We start from the raw sequence: 14,786 nt of genomic DNA on the forward strand, positions 1-14,786 counted from the left end.
CCAAACCCAGATGTCCAGGCTGAACACCAGAGAATTAGATCAGAATCCCCGGGGGTGGGAACCAGGCCATCGGGTGTTTTTTCTTTAACTTTTCAATTTGAAATCAATACCTACTCACGACCGTCTTCTCTAAGTGCCCAGGTCACGGCAGCGTGAGGCCAAGCTGAGCACAGGGCCCTGCTCTAGGAGCCTCCCTCGGGGCTCGGGGAGAACTTTCTGAGTTAAGCCTCTCAACAGCTCTCGGGGTGGATGCAATCTAATCCCCACTGGGTGCCTAAGAAATCCCAGAGAAGTCACCTCATGTGCCCAAAGTCACAGATGACTACAGGTGGGAGAGGACTGGAAGCCAAGCCACCTGGCTCCAGGGCTCAAAGTCTTACCCAATCCCCGTGGTGCTAAAGCTGGGGAGTCTCAGGGCAACTCGACGGGGGTGGGGTGGGGGGGTGGTTGCGAAAGTGCAGTTGCTGGGCCCTGGGCCCAGATTCTGGACCAGGTGGGGGCGACTGGGGCCCGAGAACGGGAGTGCAGAGGTCACGAGCCCAGGGGCGCTTCCTGCCGCCCCCGCTGGTCAAGGCGCCACGCTGGGGGGGTGCCTGCCCGCTGGGGGGTGCCTGCCCGTATGCCCGGGCGGGGGAGCGGGTCTCTGTGGCCCTCACGGAAACAGAGGGGAAGGGGGACTCCCACGCTCCCTGGACTTCTAGGGCTACGGAGAATCCTCTGCATTACTCTTGGTGTGTGGAGAGGGAGGGCATGGCGGCGCGGCAGAGGGAGGGAGTGGAGGTGAGCTGTTCACACTTAGCCGCTGCCTGCGTGCCGGGCCTGCGCCAGGCGCTTCCGTTGAGAACACGGGAACCCCCACACCAGACGAAGGCTGTGACTCCCCATTTACAGAAGAGACTGAGGAGAAGAAATAGTGAATCGCTTGTGCAAGGTTCCACGGCAAGTGAGGGGCTCGGGTTGGAGGGAGAACTGGGGTGTGTCCGCCCTCGTGTTTCCCTCCAGGGCGCCGTGGCCCTCCGTCGGGATTCTGGGGGCGTTTGGACAGACCCTGTCAGAACGGGCAGAAAACAGTCATCCTGCCCTGCCGCGCCGACGCAGGGCCTGGGACTGTCCTTACGAATGAGGACGTGGGGCTGTGAGGGAAGGAAGGGGCTGGGAAGAGGCTAAATCCGCTTTACCTTGAGAGGGGGCCGGGGACGAAGAGTTGTTCCCGCTTTCAACAGCCCTGGATGTCCAACGTCAAGGGGAATGAATTCTAAGTAAGAAGCTCCCACCCCACAATTCCCACACGGGCACGAGGAACAGGAGAGACGGACGTGGAAGGCGAGGGTCTTGGGTTCCAGACCCACCTTCCCCCAACCCCTGACTTTACAGAATCGTTGGCAAATCGGTTCAGTCTGAGCCCTGCTTCTTCAGGACAGTGAAGAGATCCTGGATGCTGGGTGGTTGACAAGGGGGTGAGGACAGTAGCTGTTAAGGTTTGAGAGGTTTCGATGAAGACAGATGTTTTCCTACTTTGTAAATTGTGAGGCTAACGTGAGCCCTGGGGCACTCTTCCGGGTGAGACACATTTCTCCTGGAGAACAAAGGAAATCTGATGCTACTGTGATCTATGCTGTGAATGTCCCTTAAATTAGAAAAGACTAGAAAAGGTGAGATGCAAATCCTTGAGTGACTGTGGGTCACAGCCTGTTCCCTGGAGGGCAGTACTGCTGTGCTACAGAAACGAACAGGGTATTGAAATGAGCCCTTATTGTAATGAATAAATTCACCAAAACATCACGTTAGTGTGAAATGCCCCACTTGCATAAAAATAAAGCATTTTAAGCAAAGATTCATTGAAAATAAAGCATTTCCATTACTTAAGTAGTTTCCAAAGCAGATACGTTTATTTTTAAGTGCAAATACATCACTCTTCAACACATAGACAACAGTTCTAATTTCCGAAAATGACATCTGCTGGAGAGAAGCACAATCCTCTCGATTCCCACGCCTCAATCTTTCTGTGCACAAGCGCAGTGCATCTCAGTTTCAACACCCCAGAGGAGAGCCTGGGAGGCACCCGCCACTGCCCATAAAAGGCAGAGTTCCTTATACTTTCCGTGTTTACTGAGCTAAAACAAGAGGCACTCTCCCATTTTACATCAAACACTAGATCTAAGATAATCCAAACAAGGAATAGGCCAGGTCTAATTTTGACTTTCCAACTTCCAGCTACAGTGAATTGACACACATAGAAGCAGCCACAGGAGGGGCCCCATGTCTTCGCACGTCATTCACACTGCCGTCTTACTCATTCTCTGAATTAAACACTACAAATATAGTGATCCCAGTGGGAGGATTTTAAGTATCCAATTTTCCATGAAAAATCAATTTGAAGAAGAAAAATTACCCAATACTTTAAGCATTTATCATACTCCTAAGACTACAATATAAACCCCTTTATAAATAAAAATGTACTTTATCAAACACGTTATACAACAGCGACTCATGAATGGCCTTAAAAACCTTTAACATTTTTAAACACTTAACCCAGAAATATAGATAAATTTCTGTTAAGAGTAAACAATATTGCGAACAAAAATAACGGATGACCCTTATCAGGTTAATCCTCCTGCACAGTCCTGGACTAACAGGAACAGGTACACTTAAAATGAACACGGAGGTCTCTCGATGTACGTAAGATGATGCCCTCAAGTGACATTAAATCACTGCCTTGAACTTTGGGGGGTTAGGCTTTACCATAAATACGTAATAAATATCTGTAGCACATCCTACAGGTTGAGCACTTATCTCTCTCCATTGGAAAGTCTTTCTCCAGAGTCACACTGTGTCAGGGCCGTGCCGGGGGGTGGGGACGGGGGATTCTGCAGCAGGTCCATCAACACAGCCATCTTCCTGTCCACGTGCTCCTGGAGTTGACGTATTCGCTGATCCATGGAGTCCACAAGCTTCTTTTCCAGCAGTTCCATATTTTTAGTAAGAATCTTTTCCAAGTAGGAGCACACGGGTTGCTCTCCCGTTCTAAAAATAAATTAAAAAACCAGTGTAACAATTATCCCTGATATCCTAACAGAAACAAGCAAACCATACGAAATGAGCCCCCAAAGGACAATGCGGAAATCTATCTCCGCAATGCTGCCGTCTGGGTACGAGGGGTTTCCGGTGCCAACATCCATCTACAAGGGGCAATGACAGCCCTAAGCGCCCAAAGCGGGCCGCATGTCCGATTCTTTCCACATGTCAGCACACAAGTGAAACGAGGGCACGGCGACGCGAGGGAGTGTCCCCCTCACAGAACATGTCTCTACAAAGGGTCTTGGATTTTGAGCCCCAAATCAAAACTGATCTGCCTCAATGTTTCTTAAGGTCTCCACGTATGTCTTCCAAGAACTTCCCCAAGCAAACCCACAATTTCAAGGTTTGTTTCTTGTCACCCGCACAACCTCACTAAGCACTGGAAGGTTCTCTTCTAACCTAACATGAAAACATGTAAAAACGAACGTAACTGGAATGGGCAGACAGAAATAACAAACTGAGAAGGGGAGCCTGGGGGGCTCAGTCTGCTAAGGGTCTGACCTCAGCTGGAGTCATGAGCTCAGGGTCCCTGCTCCAGAGGGGTGGTGCGTGGGGGAAGGGGGTCTGGCTCTCCTCTGCCCCTCCGTCATGCATGCGGTCTCAAGTGAATAAATAAAATCTTTAAAAAAAAAAAATCCAGTAAAAGCAGCCCAGTTTCTCAGGTTCACAACCAATGCACACCAGGGCAGTGAATCTCAGGCCGTGGCCCACAACACCCCGGGGACCCATGACTTCTTCAGCTTCCACCAAGTAGCAAGCGCTCTTACACGACGACCAAGATGATGTCTGAACCCTTCACCCTTGGATCCTCAGGAACATACGGTGACATTTCCCAGAGGCTACACGAGGTGTGATGTCACCGCTCGGGTGAGCAACAGAAGCTGTGATCAAGTGTTCTTTAGTGTCTTAGACTGTCCAAGGCCAGTCAATTTAGGGTCTAAATAGTGTCTTCAGCATGATCCCCATTTGTTCTCAGCACTTCTGCACCCTCATCGGCTACTGAAGCCACATGCTGGAGGGCAACACAGAGGAGACCGCGAGCAGACTCTAACATTGATTCTACATGTCACCTAACACCATTCGGAGTTGTTCTTGAGAAAATACCTTCTTCATAAAAATTGTTACTAATATAATGGGTTTGTTATTTTTAAACAAATGAATCCTTTCATACACTCTACATAAAGCTTCTTCACAGTCCTCAATTATTTTTGAGAGTGCTGAGACCAAAAAGTTTGAATAGAATATATGAGCGGTTTTTCTAAAAACCATTATTTTTTTTCAATTAACTCTAGCTTCAGAGGAAGTTGTAAAGATACGAGAGTTCCCCAGTACCCTTCCCCAATGGTCCCAATGGTTACATCTCACTCAACTCTGGAGAATACAAAAGAAGAAAACGGATGTTGGGGTAGTGTGCGCGGGTGCCATCCTCCCACACGCACACACGTTCATGTGAACATCACAACTGAGATCACTACTATTCCTTCACTACAAACATCTCCCCATTGTCACAGCCACTCCCTAATGCCCCCCAGTCCTGACGCCGGCAGCCAGCAATACGGTCTCCATCTCTACAACTCTATATTGGGAACGTTACACAAATGCAATCTTGGTGTGTGACCTCCTGAGATTCTCCTGTCCCTCAGCATAGAATGTCTTCAGGAGCCGTCCAAGTTGCTGTGTGTCAATGGTCTGTTCCTTTTTATTGATTAGCATCCTGTGATATGAATATACCCCAGTTTGTTTAACTGTTCATCTAGTTTAAGACATTTGGTTGCTTCTAGTTTGGGACTGTTATGTAGACATAAAGCTGTTTTAGAACCGGGCATAGTTTCCTGTGTTGTCAAAAGTTTTCATTTCTCTGGGATAAATGCTTAGAAGTAGGATTGCTGGATCACACGGTTAATGTTATGTATAGTTTTCAAGAAACTGCCAACATATTTTTAGGGTGGCTGTAGCACTCTCTACTCCCCATCAGCAATGTAGAAGAAATCCAGTTTCTCCGTATCTGCATCCACATTTGGAAGTACCATTTTAAAAATTTTAGCCTTGGAATAACTGTGAAGTAGTACCTTGTGTTTTTAAAATGCATTTTCCTAGTAGACACAAAGTCAATGATGATCATCTTTTCACGTGTTACCCTTTCTACTAAAATGTCTGTTGCCCATCTTCTGACTGAATTTTTTTCCGAGTTCTCACAGGTACTTAAGTATAGGTCATTTGTTAAACTTGTAGTTGCAAATATTTTCTTTCAGTCTGTAATCTGTATTCTAGTCCTCATAGCAGAGTCTTTTACAGGCAGAAGTTTTAAATTTGATAGAATCCAATATATCACCATTTCCATTACTGTGATTCTGGTGTCATCAAAGCACTTTTCCTAGTCTTAGGTCCCCACAATGTTTCCTACATATTAGAGAGAGGGAAGCAGTCTCCCTGCTGAGCAGAGCCGGATGCCGGGTTCGATCCCGATGCGGGGCTCAATCTCAGGACTCTGAGATCATGATCTGAGCTGAAGGCAGAGGCTTAACCCACTGAGCCAGCCAGGTGCTCCGACATATTACAAAAGCTTTGTATCTTTATGTTTTAAGTGCTTGATCCGTTTCGAGCTAATGATCCATTTCGAGGTATGTCTAGGTCACAGTTATCACAGTTCATTTTTTTTTTTGGCTCTTTGGATATCCCACTGCTGGAGCATAGCATGTGTTTAAAAAAAAGACTACCCTTTCCCGACTTGCTTTTGCACCATTGTCAAAAACCAGTTGGCCATACTTGTTTGGGGTTATTTCTGTGTGCTCTATTCGACTGATCTGTGTCTCTGTTCCTCTCCCAATACCATGGTCTTAAATACTGTAGCTATGTAATAATATGCTTTGAAATGAAATAATGATTTCTCTCACTACTCTTCTATTTCAAAATTGTTTCAGCTATTCTAGTTCCTTTTTCTTTCCATTTCCACTTTATAGAATAATCTTGACAGAATAATTTATAAAAGATATTTTGAATTTTAGAGGAAATAGCATTAAACCTATGGATTAATTTTGGGAAAATGGATAGTTACTATATTGAATCTTCAAATTAATGAATGGTATGTCTCTCCATTTATTCTGGCCTTCTGATTTCTTTCCTCATCATCTTTTAATTTTTAGTCTATGGACCCTATCTATGTCTTGTTAAATTTTTATGTTTTTATAATTTTTTTTAATGGATCCACATATTTTACATGTATTTTTATGTATCTTACTCTCTTCGGAGCAATCTAATTTTGTTTGCAGGGCATACTGGCTTCATAAAATGAGCTGAGAAGTCTTTCCCCCTCTTCTTTTCTGTGAAGTGTTTACAACTGGTGTTCTGTGAAGATTTGGTAGAATTCTCCAGTGAAAACACTTGGGCCTAGATATTTATTTTATGTCAGCTTGCAAATTATGAATTCAGAACTGTTAATTGTCATAGGACTCTTTTTTGCTTATTTTATCTCCGTTGAATTTGGTATTGTATGGCTTTTGAGGAATTCTTTTCTTCCAAATTGTTAAAGTTATGAGCATAAAGTTGTTTGCAATATTCCTTTTTAAAAATGGACTTAGGATGTGTAGGGACATCTCCAGTTATATTCCTTATATTGGTGAGTTGTTTCATCTTTGCCAGGCATGCTAGCCAATCTTACTAAAAGTTTATTAGTATCATTGAATTTCTTCACAGATGTTCTTTACTGTTTCCTTGTTTTTAATTTTGTTGATTTCCACTCTTTGTCATTTCCTTCTTTCTGCTTGATTTGGATTTATTTTGCTAGGCTTCTAAGTGACAATTTCTTTAATGGTTATATAGGACTATTTCATCTCTGTCGTAGCTTTGCATTACTGAGCTCGCCCCTTTTCTAATGTATTAGTGCCATAAATACCCATCAACACTTGTTTACTAGCTGCCTCCCACAGTTTGATCTACTGTATTTTCAAGTATTTTTAATATTTCTATTGGGAATTCCTTTTTGAACCACAGATTTAGGAATGAGTTGTTGAGTTTCCAAGTGTCTGGAAATTTGTTGTTATTGTGTTCGTTACTGGTTTCTAGTTGGGATTCATTTATGGTCACAGAATATACTTTGTGTGATCTCAGTGCTTGATTAGGTTACTTTATAACTTATCATCTATCATTGTGACTCTTCCACTGGTACTTGAAAAACATGTGTATTCTGCTATTCTTGGTGGAGCCTTTTATAAATGTTACTCAGATCCTGATGGCTGGGATGGAATGGTTATTTCCAAACTACTCATCTTCAGATGAAAACTCTAGGTTACAAGAGATTAAAACTGTGACAAAGTAGGTACACCAAAATGACAACCTAAGTCCCGAATTCTAGTCTGACAGATTATTTTGGCAAACTATATGTACGTAAAGCATAGGGAACATACTAAATTCTTAACCTTCTCTTACTCAAACACGTGCTGTTAAAGCATGATATTACAAGATCAGGAGATAAGATCCTATATAGTATAAATAATTACGATCTTAATACAGTTTTGGTTATGCCAAAACTAGCCCAGGCCAAACATGATCAAAAAAGAAATTCTGTTATAATGACATGCTCAACATATGCAGCTGAAGAACATTACAAACATAAATAAAAACAATGTAAAGCTAGGGCGCCTGGGTGGTTCAGTATATTAAGCATCTGCCTTCAGCTCAGGTCATGGTCCAGGGTACTGGGATCGAGCCCCACACGGCTCTGTGCTCAGTAGGGAGCCTGCTTCTCCCTCTCCCTCTGCCACTCTCCCTGCTTGTGTTCCCTGTCAAATAAATAAAATCTTTCAAAACAAAACAAAAAATGTAAAGCTTGAGTCCCCAACTCCTCTCCACTCATAAAAATAACTTTTGACTCTAATGTCTACCTGATGGTCATAAGTGGTCCACAAAATCCCTGGGAAGGGCCCCAAATCTTCACTTTTAGGTACCTCTTTCAAAGCAACCAATTCTATTCTGCATAATGGTTATTCCCTGTAAGTGAATTCATGGTAAAATGTATAAGCTCCTAAAATTATTTCTGAAAACAGGTTTTTAGGCAGTATACATGGAGACAAGGCTGTTTCCCTTCAGTTGATTGTCACACCCACCTAATCTAAAGCACATCTGTCTCAAAACAAATACTTACGCAACACCAACAACGCCTTCCCCGGCCTTAGTGATGCCTTCCTGCCACTTGGCGCTATGTCCCACGCGGAGATGGTTAACCTGACTACATAAATTCTGGAGAAAAGGCAGCAACTCAGAGTTAGGTATGTTTGAGATGTCACTTGCTTTCTTCGGCAGGAAAGAAGAAACTGCATTTCTGAGGTCATTCTCCAGAAGGGAATGGTTTGGCGGCACGATGTTATAGTCTTTGAGGTGTGTAGTGTTTCCTCCATCCGGTGGCTGCGGACTTTTATCGACGCAAATGTTTAAGTCTTCCGTCAGGGCTCCAGACGTCAGTCCGGTTCTGAAAGGGAAAGGCGTGGAGGGGGACTTGTCGGAGGCTCCCGAAGCAGCTGAGGACTGCAGGTCTGCCACTCGTCTGTAGCCAGTATTTCCCAAAACCGCCTGAAGCTGCTCTCCCACGGGAACACAGTTCTAAGCAAGGGAAAGAAATACACGTTACTATCGGTAGTGGTGACGGCTAACTTTTGGGGTAACTACTGTGAGTCCGGCAAGGTGCCTTCTTTCTCTGATCCTCTGAACAGCCACACGAAGTAGGCTACAAGTACTACCTGATCTTAAGCTGAAGAGACCATAGCTGAGGTGAAACCAAGGCTAAAGGTAACCCGGCTATGGGAATGCAGCCGGTAAGTGGCAGAACTGGGACAGGAACCCAGACCACCGAACTCCAGAGTCAAGACGGTTTTTTTCTTTCTTTCTTTTTTTAAAAGATTTTTTTATTTATCTGACAGACAGAGATCACAAGTAGGCAGAGAGGCAGGCAAAGAGGAGGAAGCAGGCTTCCCGCTGAGCAGAGAGCCGGATACGGGGCTCGATCCCACGACCCTGGTATCATGACCCGAGCCAAAGGCAGAGGCTTAACCCACTGAGCCACCCAGGCGCCCCCAGAGTCAAGACTTTTAATGATCTCACTGCAATTTTCCCTAAAGGAAATATTAAATATTAGCATGCTTAGTAAAACTTAGTAAAAACTTAGTAAAAAAAATACTAAGTAAAACTTAGTAAAACTTAGCATTAACGTCTCCACTGTAAAGGCCTCTCTTTTAAAATCTCCAACCTAGTTCTTCATAGAATCTTTGCACTGAAAAAGGTATTCTCAAACCACAGCATGCTTTTACCAAGTTAAACCTAGCATACTTATTTAAAATACTGATCCCTGGATCCCAGTCAAAAATGTGGCTGGGATATCCATTTTGTAAAAACTGGAAAGGATTCTGATACAGGTGTTCTGTGGATCATACTTTAAAGATACCCTAAACTTTTTTTTTTTTTAAAGATTTTATTTATCTCTCAGAGAGAGAGAGAGCGAGCACAGCAGGGGAGTGAGAGAGGGGGAAACAGTCTTCCTGCTGAGCAGGGAGCCCGATGTGGGCTTCGATCCCAGGACCCCAGGATCACGACCTGAGCTGAAGGCAGACGCCTAATGACTGAGCCACCTGGGCGCCCTAAACTCTTTTAAAACAGCTTAAGTCTCACAAGTTTGACAAATTCTTCCATTATTCCCAATATTCCTTTTCACAACCATCTTCTAATTTTCTCTTTATCTCTGAGCTTCTTGAGAAAACCTTCTAAAGTGCTCAAAACAGTGCCTTACTCACTGAGAAGGTACTTAATAAGTATCTGCTGAATGAACATATGAGTGAGTAAATTCACAGAAAATTGTGAAGATCTGTAATAAGATATTTTATAGAAGAGAAAGTCTACAGAATGCTATTTTACAAAAGCAAATAAAGGTAGCAGTCAAATCAACAGTAAAAGTTCGAAGAAAAACTTTCAAGTCGATACGTGTCCTTAGAAAAAGCTGTCCTTTTGAGACTGTTAATGGTACCTGGAGGGAATCCATGTCCACCTACCTGCTGCTGATATTTAACCATATTCATCAACTGCTGAGCACCAGGTGACAACTTGGACCCCATGGCCTCCATGAGAGTTTGGACCCTCTGCAGGTCTATCCTTGATCCTAGAGCAGGAGAGCTTGTTGAAGAATTTGCTGAAACCCGCCTCAACTGTACCACAATTTTACTGATGAACACACGCGGCTTTTCACCAAAGGAGAGCAACTATCATAAAGCAAGAGTTCCAGAAAATAATGATATTAAAAACAATCAGCATTTATAGTCACTTCTTGTTATCGCTTAAGATTGAAGCATTTGAGAATCAACAAATTAGCTTTAAATACATTTTTCATTTTTAACTTTTCTCTAGCATAGTCATGGTCAGAAAAAATCCAAGTTATCATGAGGCTCAGAAGTATTTAAATAAAAAAGTCCTTTTAAACTAACAAACTACACATAAAATAGCAAATGGGGGTAAGGAACATAAAATAACATTTACTCACTTAGTTTAAGAAACTGAAAATAAACTGTACCAATCTGAGACCTTAACATACTGCAAGTTGCAATGTAAATATAAATATTTAATGAAAATAAGGCTGCGGAGAGCCCACGCTAAGTGTTTAGTGAAATATTAATTATCAGTCATTTAGAAGTTAAAACTGTAAAAGAATGTCAAGATGATCTTATATAGCTTGACTGTTTACTTATTTAAAAAAAATGAGTTCAAGAGTGATTTTCTAACTTGTCAAAGGACACCAAGAAGGAAAGGTGGAGCTTTGAAACTAGTTCTTCCAGCTTTGACCCCAGTTGTTTTCCCAATACTTTATGCTGCTTCATTTTGTCCATGTTTCTGAACCAAAGACAATTCCTGTGTGATACGGACAACAAAGTAGCAAAGTGGAAAGGGACGAGGATTTAGAATCAGACAGACCTGCATACAATGATGACAATGATGACTCTGCAATGTACAGCCCATGTGATGTTGGGCAAATGCCAAAACTTCAGTGAGGAGCAAAATGAGGGAGAGCGAGAACCGTGTTTCACATGGTTGTTCTGAGGACTACTTCCTAAAATTTACAGTACCGACAACTGACTAAGGGCTCAAAAATATGCAGCAGTAGCTCTTATTTTTATTTTAACTTTCCTATAGTCTTGCTCCAGAAGCCTTCATAAGATCCCTCTAAATGAAACAAGACTTGGTGCTCCCACATACTTCCATAGAATTGTTTCAACACATTCACCTTCACAGACACATGATCCCATATATTACACAGAGACACAGGTGGATACAGATCCATGACCTAAAAACTCAGCCTGGCACCAAACGGGACTGTCATCAACAATTAAGTAATCATCACACTAAATTTATACATTTACATGCCAATCTCCTATGATCCCTTTCCTGCTTTTTAATTCCCAAGCATTTCTACTAAATATTATAATATATAATTATATATGATATATAATAATTATATAATATACAATATAATAAATATTATAACATTTAGTCGATATAATATATAGTAGATATATAATATATATATTAATAAATATTCAGCACATACTGAATCTACATGTTCTCTGCCTTGCTCCCTAAAATACTAGCAATGTGAGGGCTCTGCTCTAATTTATTTTATTACTGCTAATTCCTAAATGCTTAGGGGAGCGAATGGAACTCTAATATTTGTTGAATGAATGAATCACTTCACTTAAATGACTTTAGATACTACTAGCATTCACTACCTAAAACAACATCAGTTCTGTGAACTTCTCTAAGTTATAACAAGCTCAGAGATAAAATATTTAGTGATGAAAATAATCCAAGGATTTATTGTCTTCAGCCTCCTAAAATAAACCTCAAGGTAGGTCCAAATGGGTGAAGAAATTTGCTCAAGGCTTTCCTGCTAGTTAGGAACAAAGCACACTTAAATCTGGGCTTACAATGTCTAGTTCGGGATTCTTTCCCTAGATTCTGATGACACCATTAAAGTTTGCTTTAATTGTAACAATTAATTAATTAGTTAATTAATATTTAACAACAGTTTTCATGCTGAGGACACCATTCCCAAGTACTTTAACTCTGTGATGCCTTTGCCTGAAACTTCTCTGTGTTCTTTGTGGGGTATTTTGGGACAAAATCTGCTTGTGGTTTTCACCTAAGTTTTATATAAATATAAAATATTTAATCTCAGTTTTCAAGACTTAAAAGTACAGTATACTACTCTAAGAACAACAGTATATGTCATGGCATTGCCATAGCTAGTAAATGTTCAAATTTTAAAAGGAGAATGTTGACAATTTTTTAGAGAATTTCTTCTTACATGTTTACTAAGTATTTCTCAGCTAAACCCGGGGACCATGTGGGACATATCGCATTACAACCATCAGAAAATAAGTTTATGTAGTACAAAAACAACTGTAGTTTTCAGATTAGTTGTAATTCAATGATTACTTACCTTTATTTTACAGGCATGTGTGGAGGACTCCAATTTTAGGTATTTTTTGTACAAAATAATCTTTTCATCTTCACTGAAAATAAAAAAATAATTTTTTAAAACTTCCAGATACTATCACTTTTAATAGTTACATTTAAAAATGAAGGCAAGGACAATCCATAAATACTGACACTCAGTTTTCCTGGGGAGGCATAAGGAACGGTGGCTTCATATTGAATTGCACTGGGTAAGAAGTCTACATCTGTCACTTACTATCTATATAAGATAGTTCAGTTTGGTAACAAATGTATAATCATGTAGCACAGAGCATATTTTAAGATTTCTTTATCTGAGAGAAAGAAAGAGAAAAAATGAAGGCGGGTGTGGTAGGGAGGGGCAGAGGCAGAATCTTAAGCTGATTCCAGGCTGAGCGCAGACCAGATGAGGGGCTGGATCTCCCCACCCTGAGATCTGACCTGAGCTAAAACCAAGAGCCGGTGGTCAATGCACTGTGGCACTCAGGAGCCCCCGCAGAGCACATTTTAAAGCTCAACAAACATATCCATTATTTCCAACATACCTGGTATGTAAAAGTTCATATTTTGGGCTCTATTAAAGAAAGACTAGGACAGAATCTTAAGAATTCAGGGAAAAAAAGTTCGGGGTGCCTGGGGGGCCCCATCAGTTAAGTGTTGGACTCCTGATTTCTGCTCCAGTCATGATCTCAGGTGGTGGGATCCAGTTGTCTGGGCCCCAGACAGCCTGCTTAAGATTCTCTCTTCCTCTGCCACTCCCCCCACCCCCCAAAAAAGAATTCAGGGGAAAAAAAAAACCCCACCCGGAAATAGAATACCAGGTTAAATGTGGTGGCATGGCACAGTCTGGGGATTCTGCATTATTCCTAATGGGCTTCCTACGAGAAAATGTGTTCAAAGATCCAGACTGATTAGTTTTTGAAACACAGACTCCTCTGTTTTCCAAAGAAACGTTTCTCAGAACATCAGCTCTGATCAAAGTCTTCCACGAACTAGTACGACCCTGCACGCAGCCCCCCGCCTCACGGGGCCGGACGCCTCCACCCCGAGCGCCGGGGGCGAGGGGCTCGGACCGTCTCCCGGACGCTCAGGGGAGACTCCCACTGCTCCGGGACCGGCCCGCGCCAGGCCACCCGCCAACAGCACCGCAGCTCGGAGAGCCCCGCGCTCACAGACCTGTCGCCCGGGTCGCCGCACACGGCCTTGCCCCGGCTGGTGCCGCAGTACTCCTCTCCCACGTACACCTCCATGTTCCGGGCCGAACTCAGAAGGCCGACGGCCACGACCTCCTCGCCCCCGCCGGGCTCGCAGCTCAGGTGAAGGAAGCAGGGCTGCTCCCCGGGGCCGCTCGGGCCGCTCTTCAAAACCACCGGCTCGCGGCTGAAAGGAAACGCGTCCCGCGCGCTCCTCAGTCGGCGCGTCCGAACCCCGCTCGCGACCCTCTGGCCGGGCCGCGGGTGCTCCCGACCCACTGCGTCGACACGGAGGGCCCCGCGCCTGCCCAAGCACCGCCAAGCACCGCCCGACGCTCGGCACAGATTCGGCGCCCACCGCGTCCTCCGCCGCCGCCGCCACCCCCCGCACTCCCTTCTCCCGACGGGGAACGTCCCCGGGCCCCTGCGGCGCGCACCGCAGCGGGAGGCGGGAGGCCCCGAGAGGCCCCGCCTATCTTCTCCCTCGGGAAGCGGACGGGACTCTCGCCGGCCACACGTGCTAGCGCCGACGCGGGGGAACGCGAGGCCTCGGCCGGTGCGTTTGCGCCGGGGAGGGGGAGGCGGGGGCCGGTGCCGACCCCGCGGAGGTGCGGGGGCCGGGCCGCCAGCCCCGCGCCCGGCACTCACGCCCCCGGCCGCCGCTCCCGGCCCAGACCCGCCGCCCGCTCCGCTCCCGGATCCCGGGCCCACACCCGCTCCCCGCACGGCCCCCGCCTGCCCTCCCGGCCTCCCGAGGAGCGCGACCGTCCCGCAGCGGCGGCCCCAGTCCCCGCCGGCCCGGCGCACCCCGCGGCAGGCGGCGTCAGCGGTTCCTCCCGGTCCAAGTCCCGGGCGCCGAGGTCAGCCCGGGTCAGACGGAGGCTGTGGGCCAGGACTCCGCGGGCCGCATCCCAGGAAGAGGCCAGCATCGGGCGGCGGGTCAGTCCCGCGTCCTCGGCCGGGGTCTCCATTCAGCCTCCCCCCAGCCCAGGCCGAGTCCGGAACCTCTCTTTCAGGGCTTGCGTTTCC

General features: G+C 44.9%; 1 protein-coding gene across 1 annotated transcript; it reads right to left on the reverse strand.

Annotated features, from left to right (window-relative positions):
* Positions 1 to 1,867: 1,867 nt before the first annotated feature.
* LOC101678554 (ATPase PAAT) lies at positions 1,868 to 14,740 on the reverse strand. Its single transcript, XM_004751786.3, has 6 exons — positions 14,565 to 14,740; positions 13,741 to 13,944; positions 12,551 to 12,623; positions 10,113 to 10,319; positions 8,219 to 8,673; positions 1,868 to 3,024 (listed from the first exon to the last, which is right to left on the reverse strand). The coding sequence occupies exons 1-6, from the start codon at positions 14,726 to 14,728 to the stop codon at positions 2,790 to 2,792; spliced, it is 1,338 nt and encodes a 445-aa protein (XP_004751843.1). The 5' UTR covers positions 14,729 to 14,740; the 3' UTR covers positions 1,868 to 2,789.
* Between the last annotated feature and the right edge of the window lie 46 nt (positions 14,741 to 14,786).

Source organism: Mustela putorius, unplaced genomic scaffold, assembly GCF_011764305.1.
Source record: "Mustela putorius furo isolate JIRA1106 unplaced genomic scaffold, ASM1176430v1.1 tig00003909_pilon_pilon_pilon, whole genome shotgun sequence".
In the NCBI taxonomy this organism is placed as follows: Eukaryota; Metazoa; Chordata; class Mammalia; order Carnivora; family Mustelidae; genus Mustela; species Mustela putorius.